Source organism: Corapipo altera, unplaced genomic scaffold, assembly GCF_003945725.1.
Source record: "Corapipo altera isolate COAL_440 unplaced genomic scaffold, ASM394572v1 308, whole genome shotgun sequence".
Lineage (NCBI taxonomy): Eukaryota > Metazoa > Chordata > Aves > Passeriformes > Pipridae > Corapipo > Corapipo altera.
The window spans coordinates 5,479,380-5,491,635 of NW_020884925.1; the positions used below are offsets into that span (position 1 = coordinate 5,479,380).

A 12,256-nucleotide genomic window follows, 5' to 3' on the forward strand; every position below is an offset into this window, starting at 1 on the left:
TTCATGGACACACAGGCCGGGCCATACTCTGTGACTCCTCCTTCTCAGAGCTGGGGTACCCTGACAGGAGGATGTCAGGAAGCTTCTGCTGTTACTGTGAATGGTGTTCCTGTTCTTCAGAGAGGAATCAAGGTTGAAAATAACAACACTTACATGTGTTCTTGGCCATGCAAAAAAAAATGCATCTTTATAAAGTACTGATCATTTTACAGATTAAGAACTGAATTCAAATGCTTATAAGAGTGGGATTAGTCAGCTTTCAGGTAATGTTTTGTCCTTCATTTGCCCAAGTTTCTTGTCACCAAGGCTACTGAGACCATGTGACCTGTGGGCTTCCCTTTGTCATCCTATGCCTGGAGATCACAGTGAGGCAGGGACAGCAAAGGGATGCTCAGCTGTCGTCTCTTCCATCGCCAGCCATTTCAGCCTCATGATAAAAACACTCATTTCATATTTTTTTATCTTAGGAGTAAGCCTAGGTATATGTCACCTTACTGAAGATTTCCCATAGGTAACCAAGGAAGAGTTCAAGCATCAAAGACAGTAGCTGGGAGCCATCCAAGTAACAGTGAAGCTAATGAAGCAATAGAACATCATGTCATAGCTGCTTTATCTGTACCCAGTATCTGTTGCAAGAGGTTACAAACAATTCATCAACAGCAACTGAATAAGTTATCAGTATGGAGCTGACACAAAAGCAAGGGAAGAGAGGCATCTTGCTCTTTTCCTTTTGTGGCCACAAAACAGCATATGGATGTTTTTCCTCATATTGGCCATGAAATGGCCATCATTTTTCCTGATGGCTCTGGTTTGAAGTGATGCTCTAATACAGAAATCACATCCACTCATAATATCTCAACCTCTTAAACTAAGTTGCAATGACACTTCTTTTTTGTGTGTTTTTTTGTTCTTCTGTTCTTTGCAGGACTGGGGCAAGGTGTTCCTGTAGTTGGACTCATAGTGGAAGGGGGTCCCAACGTGATCTCCATTGTCTTGGAGTGCCTGCGAGAGGAGCCCCCTCTCCCTGTTGTGATCTGTGACGGCAGCGGGCGAGCATCCGACATCCTGTCCTTTGCACACAAATATTCAGAGGAAGGAGGGTGAGATTTCCAGATCTTCACTGGAGCTGTGTCTTGCTCAGGAGGGCACTGTAGGACTATATGCCTTGCTCTCACTGAAGTTTCATAAAAACTCACCTGAAGGACAAAAGGCTACTTACCAAGGGCATTCTGCTGCCAGCCAGCTTTTGCTGCCTGTTTGATCTTAGCCCTGGAGTTAATGAGTAGAAGTTGTTACCTCTTGGGATGTGTTTGATGGTCCTGTGCAGTAAGCCTGCTCTCGGTGCAGTGCACTGTCATACAGGCTCCAGCAGTGTCTGCTGCACTGTGCTTGGGGCTGGATTGGGCGTTTTAGAAGCAAGGAATGAGTGGAATAACTCTTTTCCTCAGAGCAGGGCTGAGGTTAATTGGTGCATGTGTTTGCCTGATTCCAGTGCATTGTGGGAATGAGCTTCATTCTCCAAGAGTGCCAGACCAGCTGTGAAAATGTTGGACTGCCTTCGTTCTTTTGCTACTCTTTGCACCTATGATGGTTTTTGGGGGCAGTGCTGCCTGATATCATGAACAGAGTGGAGGATGTTTTCTGGAGCATTCTACTCCACAGCCCTCCTGTCCATTGTACAAATGAATCTCCTAATTCAAAGTTTTCTAGAGTCTGTCATTTTTATGGTTTTATGGTATTTTATGGTTGGTTGTTTGCCCCTTTGGTGGATACAAAGCCTACACTAACAGCATAAAGCTCATCTACTCAAGTGAAAGCCAAGAATTGTATTTTTAGTTTAAAATATTGCTCTTCCCAGTCAAGTAGCATACTTTCCCCATTGTCATTGTTAATATCAAGATTTTATCTGTAGTAGCCAGATACAGGTAAAACCCTAATATATTGCCTTGATTAGGGTATGGCACCTGTCTTGTGCTGAAGATACAGCCTATTTCCTGGAGCTTAGCTTGGGTTACATATCAGAGAGACAAGTAGTATAATCAAGGAGTGCAGATATTACTCGCTGAATTGGGAGAGCATCTCTGATCCTAGATTTTTTTTGGTGTTTAGACCTCATACATATTTAATCCTACAAGGAAGTATTTAAGAGTCAACAACTTTCTTTTCCTTTCTGCCAACCATACCTTCCTTAGCTTAGATCAAACTTTCTGGTTTTTCTTTTTTTTCTTTCTCATTTGTCCTTCCTATCAGCTCATGGGTAATTGGAAGAGCTTATCAGGATCAGTCTGTCTGAGATATGCTCACTGCATGACTTTCTCTCCCAGTGGATATGACGCAGTGCTCAATTTTCTTCTCCAATAATTATAAGATAAATATGTTCATCTAGTAAGGCAGATCTACAATGAGAATTTTTTGTCAGTCCAATCATTTTCTCACACTGAACTTTGAATTTTACTGTATCTCTCGGCACCTGCTGCTAATATTTTCCATTATCTGAAAATACATGTGTTTTATTAGGAAATGCATGAAGACTGAAGGGCTCTGGTTCATACTGCTTGGAGAGATGAAACATTTCTGACCTTTCTAGAATGCTTTCAATATAATTTCTTGAATCATTTTTCAGCTTGTTTGTTTCTCGGGTATTATGAGGTTTCAGATACAGCAGCAATTTCAATCCTCTAAGAGGATAACCAGGATAACCAAGGTGACATATCAGTAGCGTGAAATATTTGGGGATTTTCAGCTATATGCAAAGGGCCTTGCAACATTTAGAAGCAAAGGTAGGGGTCCTGTAAGTCATAGTGCTAACTTATATCCATAATATATAACAAGAGTAAGAGCTACGTGCATTTTATTCCAGGGTGAAAGGATAGTTCAAGTTCTCTGTCAGTTTTTAAATCAGTGCTGAAGTACTGAGATGCATAAAAGCCAGTTTGGGTATGAATTTCCTGGTTGCAGTTAACTCCTCCTGAACTCCTTACCTGTACTGAATGAAGGGTGCTGTATGTTTTCATTTCTTTTCAAAATGAAGTCGTTGCTCTGATGGATGAAAACTTGTTTCTCAAACAGCAGGCCTTCTGAATATATATTCGTTCTGGCAATGTCTCATTTTCTTTTAGGATAATAAACGAATCCCTCAGGGACCAGCTTTTAGTTACCATCCAGAAAACCTTTAACTACAACAGGAATCAAGCTCATCAGCTGTTTGTCATTCTTATGGAGTGCATGAAAAAAAAAGAACTTGTAAGTGTTCTAAAAGTAGTTCACAAAGATCATGCCTGTGACCAAGTTTACAGAGTACTTTCAAGTGCCATTTTCCCAGGGTTATAGTTTGAACTTTTTTTCCCATATAGCTCCATTAACTGTACACAGTCTTTCACTCATAAGCATAGGCCAAAAAAAGAATTCTGTCTTCTGGAAAGCCTCAAAAACAAGTTTCAGATTCTTCTCCTGTGTAAGTTGATAGGAATCTTTTTTCACAGACTTAAGCAAGGCAGACTAAGACACTGAGATAAATGCACTAAACCCACGATCAACTGCTCCTGTGTTAGAAAGTAGAGAAAAGATGATTGAAGAAAGGGTTCCTGGGGGCAAGAAGCATTCAGAGTACATGAACACCATTTGGTTTCTGACACAGTTAGTCTTTAACAGCCTCCCATTGCAGTCAAATGGCCTTTGCAGGCCTTTCAAAAGAAACTGAAACATTAAGTGCTGTTGAATATCCCACCTTTCATGCTCCTGGGTTATCCCAGGTCTGCTCTGTGTGCAGTACCACACACTTATGTTCCTGCCTGTCTGCCCCATCACAGCTGCAGAGAAAAGTGTGCTAGGGAAAAGAAAACCTGTCATCTGGAAACAGTGCATTGAAATTGTGTTCACTGTGCCTGTGACTTTGCAGGCAAAATGGATCTTTGAGTGTTTTCCTTTGACTAATTGTTTCAGTGAAATTTTGTCAATATGATGCTGAGATTAGTTCCATTCACACACCCTCACTGGAAGTCAAGTTGGTAAAAAGCATGAGTGATAAACTGACTGGAAGAGAGTCAGCCTTTCTGGAAGAATTGGTTGAGAAAAGAGAGCCTATAACTGCTTTAGTCAAACTGTTTTGAATTTTCAATGCACGTCAGAGCAGGCCTGGTTTACTCAGCAAAATTCAGACACTGAATGCAGCCTAAGCAGACTTACAGTTTGTTTGTTGATAGTTTTGTCTACCTTCTAGTTAATTAATAAAAGTTTTCCTATAGTTCTTCTCTCTTCTAATGTCATGTATCTTTGCATTATGTGAAGTCTATTCTAACTGTTGAGAAAATTGCTATTCCCAGTAGTAATGCTAGCATCTGCTGTGGAGAATTGTTTTTGGAAAATGAAGAATTTGGGGGTTTTTCTCTGCATGTGGTATTAACTTATCAAGATGGAATATTAGGTTATTCTGCTTTTGAATTACCAATCTTTTAATATGTGGTTCAGTGGCTAAGCTTGAATGAATTAATATTTTTAAAATCAGTGAGTTGTAATGGACCAAACTAAGCAAATATGACTAGAAATAATCGCCTTTCTTTATTATTTGGTTCTGCCATTTTGATTGTCATACGTAACATAACCTGCAACTGAAAAAATTTGAGTGTTTTTGTCAAGAAAATGGATGCTGTGATAGGTATCTTGGGTAACTAGCATTTCCATTTCCAAACTGGCATTTCCATTATTGCTGGAAAGTAATGGAACTGTCAGAAAACAATCAGTTTTGCATGGCAGTTTTGTCACCATTTTCCAAAATTCATGGATTTGGTGAAGATTTTCATCAAGTTTGTCATGTTTAGCAATGCAGGGATATTTTAGGATAAGTTCATTGAAAGAATTTATTTAAACACTTTTGTGAAAATTAAATTTCAAAGAAAAATTTAGTACTTTTTGAACAATCTGAAGTCTTAAGAAATAATAAAGCTGCCCTGTTGTGCTGTATTTCCTGTTGCATGTTCAGTCTCTCTGTCCTTGTGTTGTAATTCCCTGTGTTTGGGTTTGTGCTCCCTTTAGATCACTGTGTTCCGCATGGGCTCCGAGGGCCAGCAGGACATTGAGATGTCCATCCTGACTGCTCTCCTCAAAGGTGGGTCTCGCAGGCACTTGAGAAGGATGCACAAGACAGTCCTATGCACTGTCTGAGGTTCACTCTTCGTGTTGTGTCTTTGATTTATTCTCTTGGATTCTACCAAGTACCTGAATGTGCTTGGTTAAGGTTCAGCTTCACAGGGAGCATAAAATCTACATTAAAAGCTTTTTGTGACTTCCCTCCCCTGAAAGCCTGAGATGGGAATGTTGCAACAACTATACTACTGATACTTCAGCTCATTTTATTGCAGTTTTAGCATACATTAACACAGTCAGAAGAAAAGGTGGGAAGAGAAAAGGTTGTCTGGATTTTTCCAGATCTCAGATTGTGATATTTAAGCCTTAGAGCAATAGGATCAGTTCCATATTTGTTTGGAGTTTGTTACATTTGCAGGTATATAGTAGTTGACACAAGCTCAATATGGGATCACTGGAGTCCCCAAAGCAAAGAAATAAGGAGAGGAAGTATTGCACTCTTATCTACAGCATCAGCCAGAGGAGTTGAGAGGGGTCTTTCAGAAGAGTTAAATATCTGTCTTTAGTGTCAGAATAGAAGTCAATGTAGGAACTTTTTAAAAAAAAGGGAGATAATCTGGTTAATCCTTTGGAAATCAGGATTATGGGATTACATGGAAGATGCTATAAAGCAATTTGATGAATCCACTACTTTATGGTAGAATTTTTCTAATGGTAGTATGATACAGAGTCAGGCTGGCTGTTTTCTAGTTCTTGGAGAAGTGAATTACAGAAGGTTGTCAAATCTTGTTTCATCATGTATGAAATACCAAATATCTGTGTGTTTCCCTTGAGGTACCAATGCATCTGCTCCAGACCAGCTCAGCTTGGCTTTGGCCTGGAATCGTGTGGACATTGCACGCAGCCAAATCTTTGTCTTTGGACACCACTGGCCAGTAAGACAAAGTTTTCCTACTCATATTGTTTGTCAGAAGTTCAAAGTAAATTTAAATTAAGTTATGTAATATTCACACTTTGGATTTTCAATATTGAATTCTGGTTTGTGCTGTTAATTAAATAAGAACGTCATATTTGTTTTGAAAGTTTTATACTGTCATTTGCAAATGTTTAGCAATAATTTAATCTCTGTGAAAGAAAGGAAAGCAATTCCATGACAAGCAGAAAAATAACCTGGAGAGTTGGGCAGAGACAAACCTAATGAAGTTCAACACAGGCAAGTGTGGGGCCCTGCACCTGAGGAGGGATAACTCCAGGTACCAGCACAGGTTGGGGGCTGACCAATTCTGCTGAGAAGGATCTGGGAGTATTGGTGGATGACAAGCTGTCCATGAGCCAGCAGTGTGCCCTAGGGGTCAGGAGGACCAATGGTATCCTGGGATGCATCAGGAAAAGCACTGCCAGCAGGTCGAGGGAGGTGATCCTGCCCCTCTGCTCAGCCCTGGTGAGGCACATCTGCAGTGCTGTGTCCAGTCCTGGGCTCCTCAGCACAGAGAGACACGGAGCTCCTAAAGTGAGGCCAGTGGAGGGCAACAAAGATGATCAAGGGACTGGAGCATCTCTCTTACGAGGGAAGGCTGAGGGAGCTGGGCCTGTTCAGTCTGGAGAGAAGACTGAGAAAGGATCTTATTAATAATTATAAATATCTCCCAGGCGGGTGCCATGGGGATGGCTCCAGACTCTTTTCGGTGGTGCCCCTGTGACAGGACGGGGAGCAATGGCCATAAACTAAAACTCAAGGAGTTCCACCTCAACAGGAGGGAGAACTTCTTTACACTGAGGGTGGCAGAGCCCTGAACAGCTGCCCGGGGAGGCCGTGGAGTCTCCTCTCTGGAGATGTTCAAACCCACCTGGACGTGTCCCTGTGTACCTGCTTCAGGTGACCCTGCCCGGGCAGGGGGTGGGACTGGGGGATCTCCAGGGGGGCCCTTCCATCCCTAACTATTCTGCAATTTAAGAATCTTTGTGGGATTTGAAAGGAAAAAAAGCCCTAAACCAAAAAGCAGTCACTGGGAACAACCTGTGGCCTTACACAAAATGGGACAATAGCAGTCCTGGTCACCCCTAGTGGACCTGTAGGATGCACTGGCAATGGTTACCTGGACCTGCTTTACCACTGGCTGTGTCATTGACATGTGCCAGCAGCTGGCAAGGTCCCCAGCTACCTATTAAAGTGTACAGCAAGGAAATTCGTGGATCTGTTTCGAAGGAATTCTGTTGCTCACTTCATTCACAACTGTGAAAATCTCTGTTTGGATTAATGGAGCAATATCCTGATGCACAGAAGAAACCATTGCAAAGAACCAGCTTCTGGTAGGCAGAGCTGTGCCAGATGAACTAAGAAACAGATCTTCAGTAAAGCTTTAGGTCCTGAAATTGCATTTTATCTCTCAATTTATTGAAGTTGAATGCTGCACTAGCTAAAGTCAGTGGTGAAACATCGCAGTTCATCTGTGTAACTAAAATCTTCTAAAATCCTCCAATTTCATGTCTCACTGTATCAATGCTTTTTGCTTTAATGTGTGAACCATCTGGTGCTGAATTACTGTGAAGTGTTGTCAGGAGACCAGCCTGAAAGAGGCTGTAAGAATGAAGGGAAAGAATTTTGGTGTTTTCGCGTAGTTGTCTTTCCTGCAACTATGCAATAAAATGACACTCAAAGGAATACCATTCGTGTGCATGCTATACATAGTGGAGAGATTTATTTCATTTGAAAGCCCACATAATTAAATTTAAACAAATGTTGCTGCATATGCAGTTTTATTTCTTCACTTCTAGTAATGTGATGTTTCCAATATTCAAGGTTCATTAAAATGCTTATGCAGAGAGGATTCAATAATCCTAAAGATTATGAAATATTATTACTATAAAATGTTTAATTGAGTGGAATGTTCCAACCTCCATATTATAGTGGTTAGATTTTGGGGTTCTACCAAGCAGCTGAAACCTGGTGCTGCTTTGGCCTGGTTCGTAACTTTTAATCCACAGGAGTCTGTGGAAACAGTGTCAGCCCGTTGTGATTCACTGCCATTTCAGAGTCATAAAGATTGCTTTCAGACCGGCCTGGGATGCAAATTGGCAGTTGCAGTTTTGTCCAGGCTTTGGAATGGATTCATGGCAGCTAAACAGAGAAGAGGTTTTTAAGATTCATAAAAGCATAGGAAACGAGCCTTGTTAGAGGCTTGGTCCTGAAGTTCTCTGTGCAGAGCACAGGCAGTTGTGATCCAGGTAACATGTCTGTGGAGGTGACACAACCTCAGTGTTTGCTGGAGCACGTTAAGCCTCCCAGTGACAGCCAAGCAGTGGGATCTGTGTGTGCCTGCCTGCCTTGGGCACCTGGGCTGGGAAGGGGAGGGCACTGGGAAGCCCAAGTGTGTCTCCAAGGGTATGAATGCAAGGGCTGCCTGCAGAAGTCAATGAACCAGTGAGTGGCCCTCTTTCCTCTGCTTTCTGCCTCTGCACTGTGGATGCTACTTGGCATCATGCAGCATTCTTGTTGAGCTCTTTCTGTCCTGCTCTTGCTGCTGTTTATTTTGACAGCTATTGCTTTGACTGAGAGCAAAGGAACTGCAGTGTGACAATCCTCCAGCACTGGTTTTATTCTTTGAGAGAAATCCTCCACAGTCTCCCTACTTCACTGCTTTGGCTCTGTGTTATTGACTCCATCGGACATAACAACTTAAGGAAAAATGCAAAGTTGTGAGTGTGCAAGAAGGTCCTTATACTTAAGGAAATTACCATTTTTAGTTGAAAGGTTAGAAGTGGTGGCGGGGGAGGAAGTTCAGTAGGAGTGTATCCAGTTAAATAACCACTGTAGGATATATTAGATTTCTAACCCTTTTAATGCATTATAAATACAGCCTATAGGAAGCCTTACAGCTTCTGATGGTACAGCTCCTGAGAAGGAAAAGAAATCTCCAGCACCTCAGACTAAAGGAGCCAGAGGGAAAGGAAAAGGAAAGAAAAAGGGAGGAAAAGGAAAAGAAGAACCAGAAGAAGAAACAGACCCAAGAAAGCTTGAACTCCTCAACTGGGTAAGATGAAAGTATTTGTACTGAAACTGTTGAAAACTGTTTCTTTCATCCTGAGGGACAGGAGAGAAGGAAAATACACATTTTCATTCAGGATTCTCATTTGCACATTCCTGTAGTATCAGCAGTAGATTGTGCAGGGGTGTTGTTCAATCTTCGAGGCAGGAATCCCTCTCTCATCCCATGTGCACCACATGCAACCATTTCTCCAGAGTACAAGTCAGTGCTTACCTGCAGTATTTCCTTCCCTGCACTTGTCAGAAGGAAACAAGAGCACCAGTGAGCATCTTCATCCTTCTACCTCTGTGTTATTTTGACTTGTTCCTGTCATGCTGAGCAAGTAAATCCCTTTTTCACATAATGTGTCAAGCATAGTATGCCTGATTTAATTAAATATACTGAACAAAATAATTGAAAACTACAAGTTGAAAGACTGAATGCTACAGCTGTATTGCTAAAAGTGTCTGTCCCTGCTCTCTTCTCAGCCAAGACCTCATTGGAGAACTCTACCATCTCTATTGACTTGCACATGGGTACAATGTTATCCTCTAAATTCCTTTTCACTCACAGATTAATCCATGTATTTGGGAACTCAGGGATATCCTAAGCAATGAAAATGTTTGTGGTTGTTGGCCAGCCAACTCTTCTGTACTCATGTGGTCTCTCACTCTCCGTTCTGCACTCTAGGTGAATTCCCTGGAGCAGGCCATGCTGGATGCACTGGTTCTGGATCGAGTGGACTTTGTGAAACTGCTTATTGAGAATGGAGTGAATATGCAGCACTTCCTGACTATTCCTCGCCTGGAGGAACTTTATAATACTGTGAGTGACCAGAAATAATAAAATGCCTTTTTCTTCTTCTTTTCCTTCTGAGATATGCTTGTTTTTCCAAAAAGTTCTAACCCTGACATCACACAGGTAGTGGATAGCAGTAAAGGGAGACATTGCTACTACACAGTGTTCCATTGCTTTCAGAAGCTATTGCAGTTTGTTATGTAAATATAGTGATGTATTTAAAATGCACGTTCACAACACCTAAAAGAACTAATGTGGATAGTCAAAATTTAATGACCAGTCAGGAGTGGCCATCTCCTTTGAATCTCAATTATTTTTTCATGTATATGTGTTTTAATATTATTGAAATCAGACTCTAAATTTGGTAAAGCACTTACACAACACCTTTTATTTTAGCACATTGCAGAAGTCAGTACCATTTTTCATTGTGGCCCAGTAAAGCAAAATTTTTCACAAAGCTAGAGAAAATCATACTTCTTTATTCAAATTCTCTCCTACCTGATCCACAGCAAGTTCATTTGGAATGTGGGTTTTCTAGGCTGTCTTTCTTTCTACCACTTAAGTGGCAGTTAGTCTAGAGCAGCATTCATACAAAATATAACCTCAGTCTAGTCCTCCAGTGCCTTTATGGCTCCTGAAGCAAGTGCAAGTTCAGACAATACCAACAAGTGCTGGTGATTTGAGTGCTGTGACTTGAACCAGCACAGGAAGGGTTATAAAAAAGGGTTCACACAGCTCTTGATAGAAATGTGTTTGTCACTGTACCCCGTTCCTTCTTTTCACCCCTCTGGAGTCTGGTAGCACATGGTTGTGTAAAGTTCTGCTTATGGTGCCAGATCATTAATTATATTTGTGTTTGGCAAGAACCTGAAGAATTGAAGCTCTGATGGACCATGAATTATTTTTGTTTCAGAGATTGGGTCCACCAAATACGCTGCATTTGCTGGTCAGAGATGTGAAAAAGGTAAGTTCTAACGGCAGTGTTACATTTGCATGATTGCATTAGACATGTGAGTCAACAGTAAAAGCAGTACAGCAGGAGGGAAAGCAGACATCTGAAATTAGATGGCAGCTCTTAAGGAAAGATAAATATCTGCTTGTGACAAACAGTAATGTCAGTCTAAATTGGGTGTGGCACTGCTAATCATTTAAAAATTAAGGTTTTTAAGCTCCCGGTAGTGTGATATGGCATTTGAGATTTAGGTTTTGTTTCTTCTCTACAAGAAGCTCCCGATGCAGGATTTACAAAGGAGGAATGGAAGGAAATGCCTGTAGGTTATCTGGAAGCCCCATTCATGAACACAGAATTTGTTCCCTTTTGTTTGTTTCCTCGTGTGTATTTTAGTTACTTTTCTCCCATCACTCCTTCTTTTACCTGGGAGAAAATCTATTCTGTCCTAAATTTGTTATTCATTTGTTTCCATTACATGTAAATTTGTTCATTATCTGTGAATAGGGAGGGTCATTGTAAGATTTGTCATATTTGATCTCTTTAAGGTTTTGGAGCTTTTATTCAGTAAAATTCAGCTGCATTAAATTGTCTGTACTCCTTTTTGCAAGAAAAACTCGCAGTTATTCCCGAGAGGTTCAGATGTGGGAATTATTCAGTACTGGGTTAATGTATAATTCATATTCATCTGCTTCTCTCATTCAGCATTGTCTCTGAGTGTCACTAATGTTCCTCTGCATTGTGCTCTGTCTGTCTCTCCCCTCCTCCACTGCATTTCCATGGCTCCTCCTGCAGCGGCAGTCCCGAGGATTCAGTTGGGTTAACTTGGAGGTGACGCTTCCTTAGGATGTATCCCTTCCTTAGGATGTATTCCTTAGCTGTGTCCTCCTAGCAGCTGCTCAGTGGCGCTGTAGAACAGTTATTGCTGTAGGATGTGGCTGGGACAGTAATGCAGCATTTGCAGCTCCCAGTTCTGACAGTCAGGACAACTCTCAAGTTTTAGGTGTAACCATGGAAATTCTAGTTTGCCTTTTACTTTGATTCTGGGCTGCACATTAGTCATGGTCTGCAGCGTAGTATTAACTGGAGCTAATATGATGGAATATAATTTTCCATTAAAAAGTGTGTAAAGTATGCTTGATATTCACCATAAAATTAGGTCATGCTTTTATGCTGGATTATTGATAATCAGTACAAAGTTACCTAATTTCACCAATATAACCCTTGCAAACAATGCAGACTTGTATGGACACTGACACAGTGTAGGGGTAAAACAAATGAGTTTGTTCACAACTATAAAAACTGCCAACAACAAAACCAAGAAAATATGACCCCAAAAATTTTCATGATGTGAATCAGCAATAGTTTCATACAAATATTCAGGTACTGAATCCAGTGGTTG

General features: G+C 41.1%; 1 protein-coding gene across 1 annotated transcript in view; it reads left to right on the plus strand.

Annotated features, from left to right (window-relative positions):
* TRPM1 (transient receptor potential cation channel subfamily M member 1) overlaps positions 1-12,256 on the plus strand; it is a 94,461-nt gene that overhangs the window by 60,940 nt on the left and 21,265 nt on the right. Inside the window, exons 11-17 of the mRNA XM_027657835.1 lie at positions 926-1,100; positions 3,120-3,243; positions 5,032-5,104; positions 5,917-6,017; positions 8,940-9,113; positions 9,798-9,932; positions 10,819-10,869. Coding sequence (XP_027513636.1) covers positions 926-1,100; positions 3,120-3,243; positions 5,032-5,104; positions 5,917-6,017; positions 8,940-9,113; positions 9,798-9,932; positions 10,819-10,869 — 833 coding nt within the window. The remainder of the gene's footprint in view (positions 1-925; positions 1,101-3,119; positions 3,244-5,031; positions 5,105-5,916; positions 6,018-8,939; positions 9,114-9,797; positions 9,933-10,818; positions 10,870-12,256) is intronic.